The sequence below is a fragment of the Thalassophryne amazonica genome, chromosome 16 (assembly GCF_902500255.1).
Source record: "Thalassophryne amazonica chromosome 16, fThaAma1.1, whole genome shotgun sequence".
Lineage (NCBI taxonomy): Eukaryota > Metazoa > Chordata > Actinopteri > Batrachoidiformes > Batrachoididae > Thalassophryne > Thalassophryne amazonica.
The window spans coordinates 56,817,215-56,840,056 of record NC_047118.1 but is presented as its reverse complement, the minus strand read 5'-3'; the positions used below and the strand labels follow the sequence as shown (position 1 = coordinate 56,840,056).

At 42.7% G+C, this 22,842-nt stretch overlaps 1 protein-coding gene across 5 annotated transcripts in view; it reads left to right on the top strand.

Moving 5' to 3' along the window:
• Positions 1 to 7,620: 7,620 nt before the first annotated feature.
• Positions 7,621 to 22,842, top strand: part of baiap2a (BAR/IMD domain containing adaptor protein 2a) — a 243,980-nt gene continuing 228,758 nt past the window's right edge. For all 5 annotated transcript variants that reach the window (XM_034191131.1, XM_034191134.1, XM_034191129.1 and 2 more), the window contains exon 1: positions 7,621 to 7,846. In XM_034191131.1, coding sequence (XP_034047022.1) covers positions 7,775 to 7,846 — 72 coding nt within the window. In that variant the 5' untranslated portion in view covers positions 7,621 to 7,774. The remainder of the gene's footprint in view (positions 7,847 to 22,842) is intronic.

Here is a 22,842-nt window from a genome sequence, read left to right as displayed (position 1 = left end):
TCAGAGTGGCCTTTTATTGTGGACAGTCTAAGGCACACCTGTGCACTAATCATGGTGTCTAATCAGCATCTTGATATGGCACACCTGTGAGGTGGGATGGATTATCTCAGCAAAGGAGAAGTGCTCACTATCACAGATTTAGACTGGTTTGTGACCAATATTTGAGGGAAATGGTGATATTGTGTATGAGGAAAAAGTTTTAGATCTTTGAGTTCATCTCATACAAAATGGGAGCAAAACCAAAAGTGTTGCGTTCATATTTTTGTTGAGTATATATAGTGTATATTTTTACACAATTATCCTTTACTGACTGAGTTTCATTCATGAAGTCAGTGGTGTGGGTGCACATCTCTGTGTGAGGCTGTGACTGTGAGTGGCACAGTGTGGGTCATTATAATCTGTGAGCAGTGACTCAGTTATTTAAGGCGCAAAAAAAAAATATTGTCGAACAATTTTAATCACTAATGACAAGTATTTTAACTAGACATCGCTCTAGCAGGGGAAAATATCAACTAGACATAAGTGAAGAGTGAATGGTCTGTTTTGTCGGATCACACAGGCATGGTAGGCAACATATACCTGTTTATCGACCAAATGTCACAGACAAAGTGACAAGAATAACCAAAACCACTTACTTATGGAAGGAAATGTTGTCTCCCTTCTTCCTCTGTTTGTGGCATTGCCAACATGCACAGCTTTCCACCATATTCCACCTGTTTCTTGACAAGACTGAGCGTCAATGTGTGCGGCCCACTCAGTTGCCCGGATCTAAAATGGTGACCACGCCTCCTTGCTGGGACACAGCTCAGTGCGACTGCGAACTCTAGTACTTATATTAGCCTCTGTGGGCCACACACTTCTCATGCCATCATGGAAGCGCTGAGGAGGCTGAAACTGTACACATTAGCAAATCCACCGTGCAGTCCAAACTTATTGCCATATGATTTCCGTCTTTTCTCCAAAAGGAAGGAAGACCCTCGTGGAAATCACTACGACACTGATGATGAAATTCAAACAGCAGTCAGGAGCTAGTTGCAGAAACAGAAGGTGGAGTTTTTCCCTGACAGGTTCACGAAACTTTTTTATCATTGGCAGAAATGTATTTAGTTATCTGCGGACTACCGTATTTTTCAGCATATAAGTTGCGGGGTTTTTTTTTACTAGTTTGGGAGGCCCTGTGACTTATACTTTGGCACGACTTATATAGGGAAAACTCACAAGTTTGTTATTTATATTAATAATTATCATGACTATATAGAACTTTCCTAATAATCAAAGCATGAAACAAAATAAACTCCAATAATAAAAGAATAAGTGCCAGTAATAAAAAAAAATTACACTACAACAATACACAAAAATCCCACATCAAAGAGCTCATAATACAGAAAAAAGGTGTGACTTATAGTCTGGTGTGACTTAAATGTTTGTTTTTTGTTTTTTTTGCATTTTTGCATTCAGATGTCTTTTTGGAGCCCATTGACATTACAACATGGGGAGGGGGGCGTGCGTCAAAATTTACAAATCAGTATCTTGTGTGGTTTCTGGTTACATCCAGCAGTCCGGTGCATCTCCTGCACATGAATTTCACAAGGCGGTCCATTGTCACCTGAAATATTGTCCCACTCTTAGGGAGGAACTGGATATCCTGAGCTGATCCTGAGCTGGGTTGTGGTCCATTGGTCATTGTCCGAAATTGTCAAAATTGACATCTCATATGGCTGATGATGTTGACATTACACTTTGCATCAACAGCTCCAGTCGACATCCCAGCACTAAGCACACCAATGGCACGCTCCCTCATGACTTCTTATGTGTAGCGTTGTAATGTCTGACATTTCAGAACATTTTTGGGGTGGCCTTGTATCATCCCCAGTACAAGAATTGTCTGAGTATTGGCCATGTTCTTTCAAAAGTGCTACAACATGCCACACCTGTCTGGAGGGAGCAATGTCTCAAAAAGGGAGTGGCAAACCGTTGCACATGTCCAAACACATTTGTGCTTTAAAAACAATAGGAATCAACCTATTTTACTCATTGAAAAAAAAAAAAAGGGGGGGGGGGGGGGAATCTGTTACCAAACTGCACTATACACACACACTTTACCATTGTTGGTCTTAAATTTCATTCAGACTGGGATAAAAAAAAGGCTTAAAACACCTAAATATATTTTGCCTTAAACTATGGAAACACTATCAAATTTAGTTGTTTGTGCTGTAGGTTATATTTGTGATCTGTTTGCAAGAATTTTTTTTTTTATGGACATACCTGTTGTTCAATTGATGCAGGAAGCCCCCCGTGTTTGTTTTTTATGCTTGTGCTCGTGATGACTTAATTTGGAAGTCTTGTGACCTTTCTCAGCCACCGTACTACAGTCTAATTTGACACCAGCAGGCTTTTATTTTAAGTAAACAAATTACAGGACAAACTCAGGGTTAAATAGGGTTATGGTTATTGGTGTTTTTTGGGGAGATGACAACATTTGTAAGTAATTGTTATATGCACAATGCACATTTCCTCTAAATTGGGATAATAATAAGGTTTGTGTACCTGCATTAAACTATATGAACCTTTGGGCTTCAACTTTTTTTCTCATGCCATTAAATGGAACTTTTCCAACTCTCTGAATGTTTCTCAACGTTTAAAACCTGGTTGGAGTGTATAAATATATATATCTTCAAAAACTGTGTGTGATAAAGGAGACGAGTGAGGGAAGCCACCAGGACACCTACAGCAACTGATGGTCTCAGAGGTTTCTGTGGCTTTTGTTACTCCACCAGATTCACAGCTTCATGGCAGAATAGAACTGAAAAGGATTTTCATCAGAAATTTCAGCTACAGTTTGCCAGAAGGCAAAGGGAAACTCTAGCCTAGATTTGATCTGTCTTCTTTTAAAAAATATATATAGATTCTATTCCACTCCACCATGAAGATGTGACCATTTGTGCAACAAACAAAAATTGCTGTGTGCACAGTCTCTCCACTAACAGCCAGAGAATCTATCAGTCCTTCAGGGTTGTCATGGTGGTTTTGATGGCTTCCCTCTCTTGTCTCCAAGCACACTCACTCTGTTTTTGAAAATGGTCTATTCTAGGAAGAAGAACCATACATTTTCATGCCATTTCTATTTCTTGATTGATTTTGGTGAACTTCTGGAGTTATCCTCTGACTTGTCTGAAGAAAGATGGCTGTAAAAAAAATTTATCAGAGAACCCCCCTCCCTTTTTCTTCTTCAATAGATGCAAAAAAAAAACCAAAACAAATGCAAGCATGTAAAGGCTCAAGGCTTCACATTCATTCAAACATCACTGTACAGCTGCGGTTGAACAGCATGTCTCTGTATTCTCCCATTTTATTGAGAGCTGGAAATATTGCTTTCAGGTTATAATTGGGAGGAAAATGCAGCTTAACACTGGTAGGATAATCAGCAGGAGCATAGCTCAGGTACTGCAATAATCATCCAACAGTGCAGAGCAGCCTGTATTCTGACTTTTATCCATGTCAGGCCCATGTGACATCACAAAGCAAGAATGCTATATGGTGAGATACAAAACCACTCGCATTTTGAACAGAAGATAATAAAAAATAAAATTAAATCACAACCTCATTTAGCCAACTATTCTTTTAGTTGAAGAATTGTGCCACAAAATTAATAAATTATGAACCAAAAGCCACTTTTTAAGTGTTTAGCATCCACAAACACACCTCCCCCTCCTTTGTCTGTTGGATGAAGGAATTAGTCTGTATTGAAGGTTCACTTTACTTGTAATATTTAAAAAAATTATTAAGGTGCTGCAGATTGGAAGGTCACAGTAAATGTGTTTATGATAATTGGTTGCACAGTTACAGTGCATCCAGAAAGTATTTACAGCACTTCACTTTTTCCACATTTTGTCATGTTATAGCCTTATTCCAAAATGGATTAAATGCATTTTTTTTTCCTCAGAATTCTACTCACAACACCCCATAATGACAACATGAATAACTTTTTTTGAAATTTTTCTAAATTTGTTGAAAATAAAAAATAAAAACTAAGAAATCACGCGAACATAAGTATTCACACCCTTTGCTCAATACCTTTGGCAGCAATTACAGCCTCAAGTCTTTTTGAATATGATGCCACAAGCTTGGCACACCTATCTTTGGGCAGTTTTGCTCATTCCTCTTTGCAGCACCTCTCAAGCTCCATCAGGTTGGGTGGGGAGTGTTGGTGCACAGACATTTTCAGATCTCTCCAGAGATGTTTAATCAGATTCAGGTCTGGGCTCTGGCTGGGCCACTCAAGGACATTCACAGAGTTGTCCTGAAGCAACTCCTTTGATATTTTGGCTGTGTGCTGAGGGTCACTGTCCTGCTGAATGATGAACTGTCGCCCCAGTCTGAGTTCAAGAGCGCTCTGGAGCAGGTTTTCATCCAGGATGTCTCTGTACATTGCTGCATTCATCTTTCCTTCAATCCTGACTAGTCTCCAAGTTCCTGCCACTGCGAAACATCCCAACAGCATGATGCTGTCACCACCATGCTTCACTGGTTTCGTCCGAACTTGACACCTGGCATTCAAAGAGTTCAATCTTTCTCTTATCATACCAGAGAATTTTGTTTCTCATGGTCAGAGAATCCATCAGGTGCCTTTGGGCAAACTCCAGGCGGACTGCCAGGTGCCTTTTGCTAAGGAGTGGTTTCCGTCTGGCTACTCTACCATACAAGCCTGATTGGTGGATTGCTGCAGAGACGGTTGTCCTTCTGCAAGGTTCTCCTCTCGCCACAGAGGATTGCTGGAGCTCTGACAGAGTGGCCATCAGGTTCTTGGTCACCTCCCTGACTAAGGCCGTTCTCCCCCAATCGCTCAGTTTAGACAGGCAGCCAGCTCTAGAAAGATTCCTGGTGGATGAGAACTTCTTCCATTTACGGATGATGGAGGCCACTGTGCTCACTGGGACCTTCAGAGCAGTAGAAATGTTTCTGTACCCTTCCTCAGATTTGTGCCTCAAGACAATCCTGTCTCAGAGGTCTACAGACAATTCCTTTGACTTCATGTGTTGTGTGTGGGCCGCCAGAAGAGGAGGTACTGCTGGCCCACCACCAGTGGGCGCTCTGCCTGAAGTGCAGGCTTCAGGCGAGAGGGCGCTGCCGCCATGGACACAGCCGGGGGTGACAGCTGTCACTCATTACCTCTTGACAGCTGTCACCCATCTACTCAACAGCATCTCACTCCATAAAGACCAGACGTCATCTCCACCTCGTTGCCGAGATATCATACTTCATTGGAGGTAATATCCTCAGCCGTTTTGCAATATTGTTTGTATATTGTGAGTGTTTGCAGGAGTACCGGTACCGCTGTCAGTGGAAGCTGAGAGAGCGCTAGAAGGCACTCTTTTCCCTGAGGAATCTTCAGTACTCTGCAAGTTATTGTGTGAGAGGTGGAGGTGGCATTCCCACCGTTATTGTTACTGGGTGTACACACACCCACACTTGACTGTCTTTGTTCTTCGCCAGCAGTACCAGATCCGACAGTCGGGGACGGTGATCACCTGGGAATTCGGGACTTGGCGGCTCCAGTATTCACCAGGTTCTGTGGCGGCGGAAATCGTGTGGTTCCGACTCTTCTCAGGACAGACGTCTTCTATCCTCGAGCCTGCCCACACGTCACCTTTGTGTATTGACTGTTGTGATATTCTGAGATTGTATGTTCGTTGTGCACATTCACAACATTAAATTGTTATATTTTGGCTCATCTATTGACCGTTCATTTGCGCCCCCTGTTGTGGGTCCGTGTCACTACACTTTCCCAACATCATGCTTGGTTTGTGCTCTGACATGCACTGTCAACTGTGGGACCTTATATGTAGACAGGTGTGTGCCTTTCCAAATCATGTCCAATCAACTGAATTTACCCCAGGTGGATTCCAGTTAAGCTGTAGAAACATCTCAAGGATCAGTGGAAACAGGATCCACCTGAGCTCAATTTTGAGCTTCATGGCAAAGGCTATGATTTATTTTTTCTTTTTTTTTTTTCCAAATTGTTTTTAATTAATTTACAAGAGACCTCAAAACCTTTTTCCACATTTTCATTATGGGGTATTGTGTGTATAATTTTGAGGAAAAAAAATTTTTCATCCATTTTGGAATAACGCTGTAATGTCACAAAATGTGGGAAAAGTGAAGCACTGTGAATAGTTTCCAGATGCACTATAGTTGCAGCTTTCTGTATGTTAAATTAACATTTAACATACACAAATTAACACAAATTTCTTATTGAAAAAAAATCTATAATTTTGCAGACTTGCTCGAAAATTATAGTGTATTTCTACAACAAAAACTGTTTGCAGGCCAAGGATTTAAAAAAATATAAATAATGCAATGATTCAAATGGTTAATAGACTGTATTTACTATATAAGAACTTTACATTGATGGCTCACATTCGCCAGTGTCAGGATGCTGCCATGCAAGGCAATCAGTTGCACGCCGGGAGTAACTGGAACAATTGATAACCTTGCCCAAGGGTCCTTAATGATTTAGCAGTTTGGTGGGGATTTGAACTGAGGGCCCTCGAGTCTCAAGCCCTTCGCTTAACTCAGTAGTGTCCAAAGACATTCCAGAAAGGGCCAAGAGGGTGCAGGTTTTCTTTGCAACCACTGATTCCACCAGGTGGTTTCACTGACTTGTCCCGATGCTTAAAGTGATGTTAATCAGTTATTTGCAGGGGTTGTGTTCGCATTACCACCTGAATCTAATTTTATATTTCTTAGCACAAATGAAAACTCACATGAGAATATATTTCCTGTGTTCATGAAAATCAAATCTTGGTGCACGTGTGCTTGTGACTCAAATCAGATGAAGTAAAAAACAACAGCAACAAGCAACAACAACAAAAAACAAAAACTGATTTGCTATGTTTGTACTGCTCAGAAAAGATCACATTTGTGTAACATTCTGTAGGGGGAAAACATTCAATTTAGGTCACTTTAACTGGTAATGTGAATGTGGCTATGGCAGTGGTGGACCTTTGTTATGAATTTTTTTGCATGCCAGTATATGAAAATAAACATCAGGTCAATAAATGTGAACGACTGACTGTGAGAAAAAAAGTGTTAGCAATAAATACATTTATCAAAAATAAAAGGTGATTTCAGAGGATGTTCCCCTGTAGTGTCATTGGAACCATTGTGGTCACAAATTTGTTTGGTCTTTGGCTATTTCCACTGGAATGATCAAACAGCATATTTGTAGCCTTACGAAACAAGCAACAAAAATAAACAAACAAACAAAAAAGGTCTTCTGCAATGTGTTAACTGTTTGAATGTAGTTAATATATAGTTATGTATAATTCATATGTAAACCGTACTCACAGAAAAAAAAAACTGATGTAGCAGGTCACTTCAACCTATAATGTGAATATAGCTTCAGGAACGAAAGTGCATCTTTAGAGGCTTTCAAGTATGAAAATAATAATTACATTGTGAGGCTGCCTGCACATATTACCATGGGTTACCTTACAAAGCATCACTATTTTAAAAACAAGGGAAAAGAACCGCGATGGCAGTAGATAATGAGAAAACGGAGCTTTGTTTGAGTCCGTGAAGGCAGCACGAGCGCCGCCTGTCATCCGCGGACACAGAAGGTGTGTTCAGTTGGAGTGGGGTTTCGGGAGTGTGGCGTCGTCTCGCTCTCACAGGCGGGTGCTTTGGCGTTTTCTTCACCCCCGCCTATTTAAGTCGCTTATTTAACCGGTTACCTTTTTCGCTTGGATAAACTTTTCAAGGAAAAATATCGTTTATGGTCCTGGCTGAAGATCTGACGATGTCTCGCACCGACGAGGTTCACCGTTTGACGGAGAATGTCTACAAGGTACCGTTCAGTTCTTAAGCAAAAAAAAAAGTTTGGAGCAGTTTGTAATGAAATATCTAAACTTTTTTTTACGGATACATGTGGGACGGATATTATTATTATTATTATTATTATTGACAGTGGGGGAATGCTCTTCGAGGCTTCTTAGTTTGTGCGATACAAAGAGACGCCAAAGTCTGTGTTGATTACTTAATCAGTTAACATTGATCGCACCTCCACACAGCTGCGCACATTTTCCAGGTTTGTCCAGAAGAACACTCAGTTCTTACGTAAAGGCTGAATAAAATCTTGCACAAACGTATACTAGAATCCCGCACATGTTCCAAACCACATAGTGTATATAAAATGGGGCAAACTTGCGTTTTTGTTTGTTTATAGTTTTTGCACTTCTGCAGCTGGCTAACATTTCTGGAAGGGTGTTGGAGGCATCTGGTGTTGGAAGAATTGTCTCAGCTGCCTAGCAACCTGGCAAACGATTGTGCTTTTTTTTTTTTTTTTTTTTTTTGCATGGATTGGGGTTGTTTAATTTTTTTTGAAATGCATCAGTTTTGGAGTTTGAACCATACTTGCCTTCCTGGACCACAACATTGGGCACATTTGGAAATCTTGTGTTGTTGAGTTCTCTCATGATGTAGGTTCAGTTCTGTAATATATATATGGCAGGGGTGGTAGCCAAGTGGTTAATGCGCTTGGTTTCAGTGCAGAAGGTTCCGGGTTCAAATCCCACCCCTGACTTGCGTCAGGAAGGGCATCCAGCGTAAAACCTGTGCCAATTCAACATGCAGATCCACCTTGGATTTGCTGTGGCGACTCAGAGTGCAAACAAGGGAGCAGACGAAGGGACTTACACACACAAATATATATAAACAAATATATATATATATATAAACAAATATATATATATATAAACAAATATATATATATATGGTGGTAACTAAGGGCTTTCCCAGCAGTCAAAGCACTAAATAAAATAAATGTGAAGACTAAAAGTACGCCACAATAATCCCAAAATTAAAGAGCTGATAATGCAGGAAAAAAAAAAACATGATTTTGTAACTTCCAAACTGTTTGGCAACCTAGACCCTAACTGTAACCCTAAGACCTTTCAGATTTTCAGGTTGTTGGGTAGCTAAGGCAGTTTTGGAGCCTTATTCTGACACTAGAAGCCCTTCTAGAAATGGTCACATTTAGGAATTAAAAGATAAAAATCCCACTTTATGCAAACTGCACAGTACAGTGGCACTACCACTGCTTGGCGCAGTCGGGCAGATGGCTCCCAACACAATGGATTACTACAGAGGATTTGAGTAAATGCTGATTCATCCTTGGAATATTAACTCCAATCCACATACAGATTCTGAACAACACTGCCATTTGATAGATTTTTTTTTTTTTTATTTCATTCCTGCAAGTCACTTCATGATTGGGTGAAAATGTGCTAAAACTTTTTACATCCCTGCATGTGGGACTCATCTCAGCCTTTATTTATAAAGCACTTTTAAAACGACAGCAGTCGACCAAAGTGCTGTACATAATTTTAAAAAATGGGCACCAAGTTAGCCCCAATTGTAAATAAATTAATTAAAAATAACAATGAAATTACAACAGGCAATAACACATATAAAAGCTAAAGTAAAATAAAGAGAAAAAGTAGTAGGAAATAATTTTATTTTATTTATATAGCGCAAAATCACAACAAAACTGCCTCAGGTGCAATGCATAAGTAAGGTCTAACCTTACCAACCCCTACAGCAAGCACACAGGCAACAGCGGTAAGGAAAAACTCCCTCTGATGATATTGAGGAAGAAACCTCAAGCAGACCAGACTCAAAAGGTTGACCCTCTGCTTGGGCCATGCTACCTAAAGACTGCAAATAAGGTAAATTTGTCAGCATTAAGCAACAGGAAAACAGAAGAAATACTAAGGTGGAGGCCCCGGGAAGACCCAGGACATGCTGGAGGGACTATGTCTCGCAGCTGGCTTGGGAATGCCTCCGGGTTCCTCCGGAGGAGCTGGGGGAGGTGTGTGTGGATTGGGAGGTCTGGGCGGCTTTGCTTGAGCTGTTGCCTCCGCGACCCTACTCCGGATAAAGCGGAAGAAAATGGATGGATGGATGGAAGGTTAGCACTCATCCAAGATTTGACCTCACTCATACAATCCAATAATGGCTGCATTGCGTCGGTGCCTAATGACCTTAGTGTCACGTATATTTGGACATCATCGGCAAAGCAATAGAAAGATATTTGTTATTTTTGAAAGATACCGCCGAGAGGCACCATCTACAAAAGGAAAAGAATAGGACCTAGAATGGAGCCTTGAGGGACTCCACGGGTCAGTGGAGTCACAGCTGAAGAAAAGTGGCCCCGCTGCACAGAAACACTCCACTCTGTGAGGTAAGAACTGATCCATGGGAAAGCAGAGCCTGTAATCCCCAGACACTGCTTGAGATGATGCAGCAGAATCACGTGTTCCACTGTGTCAAAGGCAGGTGACAAGTCTAAAAGCATCAGGATGGCAGGACTACCTGAGTCAGCAGCTAAAAATCAAATAATTAAAAACTCTCAGTAGAGCAGTTTCGGTGCTATGTCTGGGTTCAAAGCCAGACTGAAACTTTTCATAAAGTTTATGCTGGGCTAAAAATGACTGCAACAGGATGTAGACCACTCTCTCCAGCACCTTAGATAAAAAGGGGAGTTGAGATATAGGCCTAAAATTAGAAAGGATGGAAGAATAGCCATTTTTCTTTAGAATTAAAGGTTTCACCACAGCATGTTTAAACACTAAGGCACACGTGTTAACCAGCAACAAAATAGTGGCTCCCACAGAATCAAAAACTTCTCTGAGGAGACAAGGAGGAATAATATCTAAAGAACAATTTGTAGGGCGCAGATGATTGATTACGTCAGAAAGCTGGGAGAAGGACAAAGGCTTGAACTGATCGAGGGCAACAGAACAGAGAAAAATCAACACCTGAATGAGTTGGTCTAAGGGCAGACAGTTTTGTGATTTAAAAAAAAAATTGTAAAAAAATTATTAGAGTGTAGGCGTTGGCACAAGAGGGGAGACATTACTGGGATTAATAAGAGAGTTCAAGACATTGAACAGGACCTGAGGCTTATGGCAATTATTTCTGACTAAAGTAGAGAAATGGGTTGCTTTGACAGCTTTGTGATAAGCAAACATACAGCCATGAAGAATTTGTCCAGATACAATGAGATTATTTCCATTTTCTCTCAGCGCGTCTACATGCGCGTCTGAGTGCGTGCGTTGGCTCATTTAACCACAGCTGTGGGCATGGTTTAGAGCTCCTTGGCTTAAGAGGAGCGACACGGTCCAAGATTTCCATGCATGTGGAGTTAAAGACTGACAAAATCTCATCGGCACTGAGACCACATTTTCCATCAAGTGTGCACAAAAAAGAAGAATCATTAGAAACAGTGGAAAACTCTGTGGCAGTTGAAGGTTTAATTGTGCACTGGAGGCACTCGGGGGCAGGTGGTTTATCCACCGAATACAGCACAGGTAGCTGATCGGAAATACAGATTTGCACAGATTTCCTTAATAGAGACAGATAAACCATAAGACAACACAAGATCTAAAATAAGCCCCTTTTTATGTCGGGACAGACGCACACTGGGTAAAATTAAAGGACTCAATCAGTCCTTGACCAGAGGACAGGATTCACAACAGACATGCATATTAAAATCACCAGAGATTAAAATATGATCGTATTTCACCACGATCCCGGACAGAAAGTCCACAAACTCACTTATAAAGTCCTTATTATATTTCAGTGGATGATAAACAATGGCACAAAGGACGGGAAATGACAGATTCAGTTCAAAAAACTGCAGCTCAAAGCTGCTATGACTCAATGCAGGCTGAGACAAATGGCACTGAAGTTCAGCTTTAAACACAGAGGCTGCGCCGCCACTATCCGTGGAGCGGGGCCAGCTAAAGAATGAACAATTGGGGCAGGACTTCAGAAAATGGCGTATGGTCACCGGCATGGATCCACGTCTCCATCACACACATGATATCCGGTTTGCGGGAGGTGAAGAAGTTTTTAGCAGGGCTATGCTCAAGCTCTGCTCTGAGCCAGCTGATGACGCAGCGCGTCTCAGCTGGTGGAGGTTGCCGGCCTAAAGCTGACAGCGAAGCGGGAGCAGAAGGTCCAGCCACCAGTACAAGCAGGGACGACGACTTCGGGAAAATGGGGCGGATCCACCACCAAATCAAATGCTGGGCAGAAAGTCCGAATCCAAGGCGAGAATCAGCCAAAAAGGCTAAGAAGTAAGCCTCAAGTCTGAGCGCACCAGCACATTTTCCCTGTCTTCTAAGCCGCTTTCTTCAGTGGGGGGGATGGTAGACAAGACAGCCGGTTTAGATGTTCCATGTCGGTATCCCGAACACCTGCAGAGTGTTACCTCTGACCATGCCCCCTTCGGAGAAAGACACCGGGCAGTCGGCGCAGGTGATGAGGAACGTCCACCAGCACAGGACAAAGTGTTTGCCGAACAAACAGTGAACCATCCAACGACAGTAAAGCCTCAGATGAAGCTTTAATTTTAAAGAGAATTTGGCAATCATAAACCAGCACAGCAGACACATCTCGATAGGTGTAAAAAAAGCAATTAAGCAGAGTAAACGCAAACAAAACTGTAAGAGAGCAGGGCAGAAGGCTTTCCAACATGGGTGCCATCATTTCCCTCCTGGTCTGCTCATTCTCAGCAGACCTTGAGGAGGGAAACCACTTAGTGCTAACCAGTAAAGCCCCGGTCACAACCCACCGTACGTTTTCTGCGGATGCCACGGCCACTACGTTTTTGTGAAAATGTACAGAGGCAGTAGCAAGAGGAGGGAGGGAGTACGTTCAACGCACGTCTCTAACAATAAAGAGAGTTGACAAAGCAGTGTGTGTGGGGTCGCTTTTCTTTTTTATGAGCGGGACCGGAGCGGCAGGTGTTTTTCGCCGTCGGCGATGCATGAGCATGTCCAGCCTGCAGCGGTAAGTTGTGTTTACTTGCCTCAAAGTTACAGCTAGTTAACAGACTGAAGCTGTGGAGTGCGTGTTGCTGACGTTTGGAAATAAAGTCCAAGTTCAAGTGAGAAGCTGCGTTGTGCATCCAAGTCTGTCGGCCACCGTAGTATGTGGTGAGTGCCGTAATCGGTACTGCCTACGTACAGATTTGGTTAATTCAATAGTAATTGAATGAAAATTTGCCGCTTTGAATCCGTACTGAGGCAGTACTCACAACATGCGTCATCTGTACTGCTGGTGAATCCGCAGCCTGACCGCAGCGAAAGTTTGCATGCACTAAAACCTCTACGGCGTGTCTGCGTGCTCCTAAATTCGTACTGAGGCAGTACTTATGAAGTACGGATCTCCAAATTTAGCCCACGTTTTTGCAAGTAGACTGCACGCACGTGCAAGTACGGCGGGTTGTGACCACGGCTTTAGTCACAGCACACGGTGGCTTATTGGTTAGCACTATTGCCTCACATCAAGAAGGGCTTTCTGTGTGGAGTTTGCATGTTCTCCCTGTGTTTGCGTGGGTTTCCTCCAGGTGCTCCGGTTTCCTGGTTGGTTAGGTGAATTGGAAAATTTATCAATGTCCAGGTCTCCCTTGCAAAAGAGGTCTTGATCTCAATGTGGGACTAACCTGGTTAAATAAAGATTAAATTAAAAATGTGGAAAGTTTAAAAAAAATTGGGGTGGGGGTCAGGTTTCACATTCAGGTGATGATCAACACCAAAGTATTGTGGATTCTTGCTTTTTAAATATCATTCCACCAAGCTTTGTGAAGCTTTGCTGAAAGCATTTTGAGGAATGAGTCACATTGACAAATGTCATATGTTACTATACTCAACAAAAATGTAAACGCAACACTTTTGGTTTTGCTCCCATTTTGTATGAGATGAACTCAAAGATCTAAAACTTTTTCCACATACACAGTATCACCATTTCCCTCAAATATTGTTCACAAACCAGTCTAAATCTGTGATAGTGAGCACTTCTCCTTTGCTGAGATAATCCATCCCACCTCACAGGTGTGCCATATCAAGATGCTGATTAGACACCATGATTAGTGCACAGGTGTGCCTTAGACTGTCCACAATAAAAGGCCACTCTGAAAGGTGCAGTTTTGTTTTATTGGGGGGGGATACCAGTCAGTATCTGGTGTGACCACCATTTGCCTCATGCAGTGCAACACATCTCCTTTGCATCATCCGTGAAGAGAACACCTCTCCAACATGCCAAACGCCAGCGAATGTGAGCATTTGCCCACTCAAGTTGGTTACAACGACGAACTAGAGTCAGGTCGAGACCCCGATGAGGACGACGAGCATGCAGATGAGCTTCCCAGAGACGGTTTCTGACAGTTTGTGCAGAAATTCTTTGGTTATGCAAACCGATTGTTTCAGCAGCTGTCCAAGTGGCTGGTCTCAGACGATCTTGGAGGTGAACATGCTGGATGTGGAGGTCCTGGGCTGGTGTGGTTACACATGGTCTGCGGTTATGAGGCTGGTTGGATGTACTGCCAAATTCTCTGAAACGACTTTGGAGACGGCTTATGGTAGAGAAATGAACATTCAATACACGAGCAACAGCTCTGGTTGACATTCCTGCTGTCAGCATGCCAATTGCACGCTCCCTCAAATCTTGTGACATCTGTGGCATTGTGCTGTGTGATAAAACTGCACCTTTCAGAGTGGCCTTTTATTGTGCACTAATCATAGTGTCTAATCAGCATCTTGGTATGGCACAGCTGTGAGGTGCGATGGATTATCTCAGCAAAGGAGAAGTGCTCACTATCACAGATTTAGACTGGTTTGTGAACAATATTTGAGAGAAATGGTGATATTGTGTATGTGGAAAAAGTTTTAGATCTTTGAGTTCATCTCATACAAAATGGGAGCAAAACCAAAAGTGTTGTGTTTATATTTTTGTTGAGTGTATATTCAGTAAAACAAACAAACTGAACCAGAACTCCTATTTGTATCCCAATCAGCACCCAAATGTTTCTCTTGGTAAATTTGATCCTGACATATTTTACAGCGACTTGAGGAAATTGAGCCAGACCGATAATATCTGTTCATGAGCGTATTGGTTATTTTTACAGATATGAAAACATTTATGTTACTGACTAAGGGATGTAGAAAAACACTTTTAGGTTTTGAAAGTGGTGTCATTACACAGTTTGTCCAACAGAGGTTGCGCTGATGGTATTGTTTGTCTATCCAGCATGGCCGGGACCCTCTTTCCCCCTTGGCCAAATTAGCTACAAGAGACAAAGGCAAAGCAACTAGCTGCCAAAACAGACGAGACATCTATTTTAAACAAATGCTGAGTGCATTTGGTTTCAGTGTGGAAGGTTCCCAGTGCAAATCCCACACATACTCCATGTAATATGGAGTTGCGTCAGGAAGGGCATTGGGCGTAAAACTTGCACCAGTTCAACATGCAGATCCACCTTGGATTTGCTGTGACAACCCCGCGTGCAAACAAAGGAACAGCCGAAGGGATGTGACATGGTGACTGCCAATCAGAATAAAGACAGCATGATGCATGTTGGTTGATTGCTGGTTATATTTCTTGATATTTATAGTGAAGTTCATGTTTAAACTGTAAAACATCAAGCCTCAATCACATTTCTTTGCCATCTTGGGTTGATAAGGAAATGTTGGGAATCATTACTTTTTTATTATTATTATTTAAAAAAAAATTCCCTATACTTGTATCTCTCGTACCCCCAAACATAAAAATTCTGTCAGTCATTCTCAAATTAAAACATTACATAATTCCCTTCTCACAAAAGCTTATAGTCCAATTCAATTTATTAAACTTATAGAGCGCCAAATCACAAGAGCGTCATCTCAAGGCACTTCACATAAACTCCCCCGCTATAAAAAACAAAACAAATTCAATTAAAAAAAATTAAATAGCATGATGAAAAGGTTAAAAATGATTTAAAAAGGTAAAAAAAAAGAATAAAAGCATAGTAAACAATATATTAATCATATAAAAAAGCAAACAAACGCTTCTTCAAATATGACTCAAAAGTCTCCACAGAGTCTCACTGCCTCACTAAAACAGGGAGATCATTCCACAGGACTGGGGCATGATAGGAGAAAGCTCTATGTTCCATGGACTTTTTATTCACCCTAGGGACACAGAGCAATCCTGCATTCTGAGTGCAGAGCCTGGGCCGGTACGTAGGGCTCAAGTAGATCTGCCAAGTAGGGTGGTGCCAGTCCATGAACAACTTTATAGGCCAGTAGCAGGACCTTAAAATCTGATCTCGCAGAGACAGGCAGCCAGTGAAGAGACAGCAAAATGGGAGTAATGTGGTCAAACCTTCTTCTTCGTGTCAAGAGTCTGGCAGCGGCATTTTGAAGCAATTGAAGACCCCCTGATTCTGGACTGCAGCAACCCAGAAAATAAACCATTGCAATAATCCAATCTAGAGGAAACGAATGCATGTATCAGGGTCTCAGCATCAGCCATAGACAAGATAGGATGGATAGTCCAGAATTCATATCCTAAATATAATTATTCCTTCCTATATGATGATCTCATCTCACCACGTTTTACTAAAATCATCTTAAAATGAGTTGAGCAGTTCCGGCAACAAACTGTTGTGTGGGCCGCTGAAGAGGAGGTACTGCTGGCCCACCACCACCAGAGGGCGCCCTGCCTGGAGTGCGGGCTCCAGGCACCAGAGGGCGCTGCCGCATCATGGGAGTAATCTGGGTGACAGCTGTCACCCATCACCAAACACAGCTGTTTCCACTCAGCACCGAGGTATATCAGGAGGACGGCGTCTCCACCTCAGTGCCGAGATATCACCTAAGACCAAGGTAGTATTCTCTGCAGGTATACTTTGCATTATTACTTAAGACTGTCAAAACTGTTTTCAGGACTGGTGACTACTAAGAACCTTAGTCCTTGGATAAGTACTCACCTTCCTGCTGAACTTTGTCAAGAGGTGGAGACGGCTTCTCCCCTCTCTGTAACTGGGTGCGTTCATCCACTCCTGTGTGTTGTTGCTCTCTCCTGCCAGCAGTACCGGATCCGACGAGCGGAGGCAGTGGCCACATGGGAAGTCGGGACTTGGCGGTTCCAGTATTTCCAGGGTTCGGTGCAGAGGAGATCTGGGTGGTTCCGGTTCGACTGAGACGGACGTCTCCTACCTTCGAGCCTGCCCACACGACACCAGCGGATTCGACCCTAAATTGTGTTTGTTGTATTACTCTTGCTTGTTCAGTAGTAAATCTTGTTATTTACTTTCTCCATTGTCCGTTCATTGCGCCCCCTGTTGTGGGTCCGTGTTCCAACACTTTCACAACACAAACGGACAGTTGTAATCAAACAACCTCCTTAGCAGAGGTAATAATTAACATTTTACCGAACATTGGCACCATGCTTGAAGTGACTCACTCAAACTGTTCCCATAAACATATTCCAGTCCTCCAGCTGTTCTTTTGGGTATCTGTTGGATTTATTGATAGAGCTTTCAGGTTTCTGGGATTTCTGCAGTGTTTTTGCTGCAATGGTTGTCCTGCATTCCATGTTTGGTCTTTTTAGCAGCTGGGAAGGTTTGGGAGCTGTTGCAACATGAGTGCAAATATTTGCCCTATAGGGATTTCGACCTTAAAACCAGTTCTGCATAAAAAGGTGAACTTTGCATACACGTCTTGATTGCATGTGATCAAATGCTTCTCTTTGTCAGCCTTTTAGTTTGTCTTATGGAATGTTAACAAAACCTGACGTTATGAAGATACCACACCCAGCGACCACATTGTGATCTTTCAATCCAGTTTCTGTTGTGATTAGATCCCAGTTGCCTAATGCTCCATTCAAGGAAGTCTCTGATTATTTTACTGCATTTGCACATAATGGCCCTTAAATAGTGTTCTGCTTTTGGCTGCCCTTGGAACCTCAGCCATATTAGCTTTTCTTTAACAAGAGGCCAAAGCAGCGAGCCAGGAGGAGGGCGTCTATATCAAGGGTCAAATGAGCAGAGTTGCTCACTGTGGCTTCTTTTGGAGCCAATGAGTGATGTAGATCAACGTGCTTTTTCTGATGGTTTTGTGCTCTTCAGGTGTTCTGTCATCTTTTATGCTAATTTTTGAATTCCAACCACAGCTACTGACCGGGGTCTGCCTGGCCAAGAGGGACAAATAAGCAATCAAAGAACAAAAGTAGAAAACAGGAGTGTGTACCCCTACTAAAGCCAAGCACTCCTCAATCCACAACATAATAAATGTAAAGTGTACATGGGGTGTGGTCCCACAGTGGTAGTGCCCTCGTCTCCCAACAAGAAGGTCCCTGGTTTAAAGGTACCTGTGCTCCAGTCTCCATGTTCATCTGGAGTTATGTCAGGAAGAGCAACTGGCATTAAACTTGTGCCAATAAACCCTTGTGGTCTGGACATGTCCATCTTGGTGTCACCTGGTGATTCATGGATGATCCACTGTTGTAACCACAAACAAAAGTGGAAGCGGCCAACAAAAACTCCTCGTCAGCTATGCAGTATTAATCATAGAGTGTGTGTGTGTGTGTGTGTGTGTGTGTGTGTGTGTGTGTGTGTGTGTGTGTGTGTGTGTGTGTGTGTGTGTGTGTGTGTGTGGAAAGAGCCTGCGTGAAGTCATTCATTGGTTTTCTATAGACTCGGAACAGCTGAAATGAGATCCTTGTCTGTGCTTTGCCATGATGTTGAGAGCCCCGCCCACACTGATTCACAATGAACTTATTAATACATAAAGGGGAGGGGCGTGGTGGCTCTACATGTTGAGAAAAGCCTGAACATGCCCCTCTTTGAGTCCAAAGCACCAGTTAACAAGCTGGTTCAGGTGTTTATTAAATCATATTTTTGGGGACTGTGTGGTGGTTCTAACAATTTACTTTGATGTAGATATTAAAAGTTATGAACCACATAGTTCCTCAGTAATTGTACATTAAATGGACCTAACAAAACAGGAAACTGACAGCTGCTAAAAGTGCCAATGCTGTTAGCATACAACATTTCAATAAGACAGGAGTTTCAGTCAGTGAGAATATTGCAACAGAGATGTCTTAAATGATCTGTTAAGACATTTTACTGCACAACAAGCTGTATTGTTCTAGGTTTTGTAATAAAATACTCCAAACACACATGGCAACAAAACACTGAGTGGGTCTGCATCGAGTTAACAGAGTTATGATCGGAGGCTACGAGAGGAGTCGTCACTGGGCTCAGCCCCTGTCACTCAAAGCAACCACGCCCAGAACTTTATGAATTACATTTTCTTAAACTAAGAAGTTAGAGAAATTCTCCTCCCCCCGTACAGTTGTCATGGAGGAGGAAACTATCTAGTGAAATCAAAAACTTTACCAGGCTGTAAACGTATTTATTTCTGCCCTAAATTTGGACATTTTAAAATGGTTTTATTTGAGAATGTGCTCTGTTTGGAGCCAGCCTCAAGCAGCCAGTCTAGAAACGGCACTTCAGGGTTAGGGTCAAAGTACGTGTTGTCGAGTGTTGCCGCTTGGTATTGACGTGAGCCAAATTGGCCGGGACAAGTATAAAAGCTGTTCGGACAGTGGGTGCTCTTAATCTGTCTGAGTCTGAGGATCTTGAATTTAAAGTGGTGAAATTCTTTATATTCTCTGCATTGCTAATGTGGAACTCAACTGGAAGAATGACTTTATATTTATGCGTCCAATCAGTGCAACTTCTTGATCGGCTTTCTTCACGAATCTCGGAATGCTCTTTCAGTGAAAAGTGAGAACACATACTGTGTGGAGAAAGATTATGTTGTTTTGCCCCTGTCTTAAAGTAACCCTAATGATGTACTTTTTATTATTACACTGATTGCACAACTTTGTTTTGTAGCCACTACGACTGGGAGTGAAGCATGCTGGGGGTCATTCTGAACTGGGAGGGAAGAGCTGGGGTTATGTTTTTGCAAGAGGAAATACCTTTTGTGCCTGTTGATTAAAGGAATTATGTGCGCCAGAGAGTTTGAGATGGCCACTCGCCCTCCCTTCGCGCACACACTAGAAAAGAGGGGGCAGAGCCATGCTCCGATAGAGTCTGCTGCGGGTTTCGTACGAATTGCCCAGCCGGTTGACAAGCGCACTCTACCGAAAGGTCTTGGCTCTCCACCTTAAAGGCGTCACGGTAAGAGAGAAGAGATATTTTATGCGCTGCAACCACTTGTGTTTGATGTAACTGCTTTTGTGGGGAATAAATATACGCCTGTTTGTTCTAGCAAAATGCAGTCTGTGTGATCATTTCTGTGTGCCGATCTGACCGAACCTTGTTTCAAAACACATACGATCGTGTGCTTTTTAAAATATTAATGGAGCGTGTGCTTGTAGCATCTCTTGGAAGATTGAATGTGGCACTAATGTTTTCATATTAATGAACATTATGTGATAAAGCCTCATTAAATAGATGGTTCACTTTATTGAGCCTCCTGGCTTTCATTACTTTAAACCTGATTTAAGAGCTCACTTGTAATGACTGACATCTACTGGTCAAATAATGCTCTGAACAATTACTGTGATATTACAAACTTGATGCCGCATAGCACAATGCCTGTAGACATGGTAGCAGACCATGTTGTGCATCACCCAATTGGGCAGTGCAGTCTTGTTTGAGGGTGAGCGCTGAAGGGGTAAAATATGATGCATATGATGTAATTTCTCTACTTCCTGGGACAGAAATAGAACACTTTCTCTGAGTTTTTGGGCAGATTACACGCAAAGTGAAAATGCAAAGAAAAAGTGATGATGCGTGGAAAGTGGACATGTGTTGCAGTTTTTTTTTTTTTTTTTATATGACCCAGAACTCAAACGTGTCGAGGCAGTAGTGCAGCGTTAGAGAACACAGCCACTCTGGTTAGCTGTGTACGCTAACACTTACGGACACCACATCTCACATTTGCCTTGTCTTCCCTTCTCCAGTGAGAACCGAAAAAAGTGCACTTTTTCCGACTGCTTCGGTGATTGCAGCCAAAAACAAATCACTTTCCCTTGTGAAGTTATGCTGTGCATTTATTACGCAACGGGAGTGACTGTCCCCATAAGTGATCAAGTCCCGCAATATCACGCAGGGTCAAACGAGACTGCGCTACCCTATTCTCTGCCCTTGGTTAGCCCTACACACTCTTACTGGGGAATCCCTAGGTGTTCCTAAGCCAGATGGGGGATGTAATCCCTCCAGCATGTCTTGGTCTTCTCAAAGCCTCCCTCCAGTTGGACGTGCCTGGAAGACCTCCATAGGGAGTTGACCGGAACCATCAATAGAACCATATCATAAAGCAGGGGTGCTATTCTGAGGTTGTCAATTGAGATGTCTCTGACTGTGCCTTGAAATCTCACTCTCTCATCTTCAGCTGCTTAGTCTAATTAAGGGTCGTGGGGGGCTGGAGCACTATGCCAGCAGTCATAGTGCGTGAGGCGGGGTACACCCTGGACAACACGCCAGTCTGTCGCAGGGCCAAATACAGTCAAACACATTCACACCTGCACGCACACCTATGGACAATTTAAGTTTCACATCCAACTAACCTGCGTGTCTTTGGATGTGGGAGGAACCCACGCAAACGCCACACAAAAGGGCCACAGGCGGGAATCAAACCCATGACCTTCTCGCTGTGAGGCAACAGTGCTAACCACCAAGCCACCGTGCTGCTCACCTTGTAATCTTGTCCATGAAAATCACAAACAGGATTGGTCGCAATGGACAATGATCCCTTCAATATCTTTAAATCCCTCTTAAGAGCTTTTGTTTCTCTGGTGTCATTTTATGGGCTTGCTCAGAGACCTGTAGTTACGTCAGGCGTCACAGTGAGATTTCCAACATTTAGATATCTGGGCTCGACAATAGCACTGGTCCGATGGCCCGGCGGCCTTTTTTACACGTTCCGGGCCACCACGGGCCAGTGAAGTTCATATTTCACTGGTCCGTACGGGCCAGTAAGAATTAACATCACTTTGGCCAAATTTATTAGTCTAATGCCGCGTTCACACCGGGCGCGATCACACGCTATAAATTCACGGGGGTCGCGTGGCGACGGACGTGCCTCCTTCACCCGGTGTGTCGCTCTGCTTTTGCTGCGAAAATTCGCCCCGGTGCTCCTCGCTCTTTCCCAAAAAACTGTCATATTTGTGTTAGAAACCAGTCACCATTTGTTTTATTATACATCTGAGTACTTAATAAGTAAAATAATCTACACAGACGATTCGCACGCGCTGCGCACGTCAATAAAAAGAGAAAGAAACTCCACTCCCGCTGCTGTGGGGCTGCTGCTTGCTCCAAAAACTCTTGTCATAATTGTGAAATAAAGGACAAAAGACATAAGTCCTGCTCACAGGCTGCTACCAGAGACAGGACATGTTGCGCCACTTTGCGATGTTCCGAACATTGCAAAGTGCAGACAAACTTCGTCTGCAGGAGCATCTTCTGATGTGGCGCAAATTTCGCTTCAACATCGACGCATCATTTTCGTTTACGCAAGATCGATCGCAGTGAATATTATGAATTTTCTTGAAACCTCCTGCCCCTGGGCAGAAACCAGCGAAGCAAAGGAAAGAACAGCTATCACCCTCAAACAAGCACAGAAGAGGAAGGCTACTGATGCTGAATATGAGAAGAAAAGGGTGAGGAAACTTGGCAAGCTTCCTGGAAGAAAAGATGGCCATGGCTGCAGTGTGATGAGGAGAGTGAGGTTCTCTTCTGTGGAACTTGTAGGGCCATGCCAGAATATGCTGACAAGTGTAATATATCAAGTCCTGGTAGACAGTGTGGTATGATTTCATACGCCAGTTTAAAAGTCCAATCTGTATGCCCTTGTGGAAATCCCACGGTGACAACATTAGCAAGGGAGCTTGGTATGAAATTTAACATTTAATTTTGTAAATGATCAAGAAATTTATTTTTGTATTAATGTCTGAGTGTTGAAAAAATTCATATCAGTTACCTACCGACATTTTTTCAAAGTT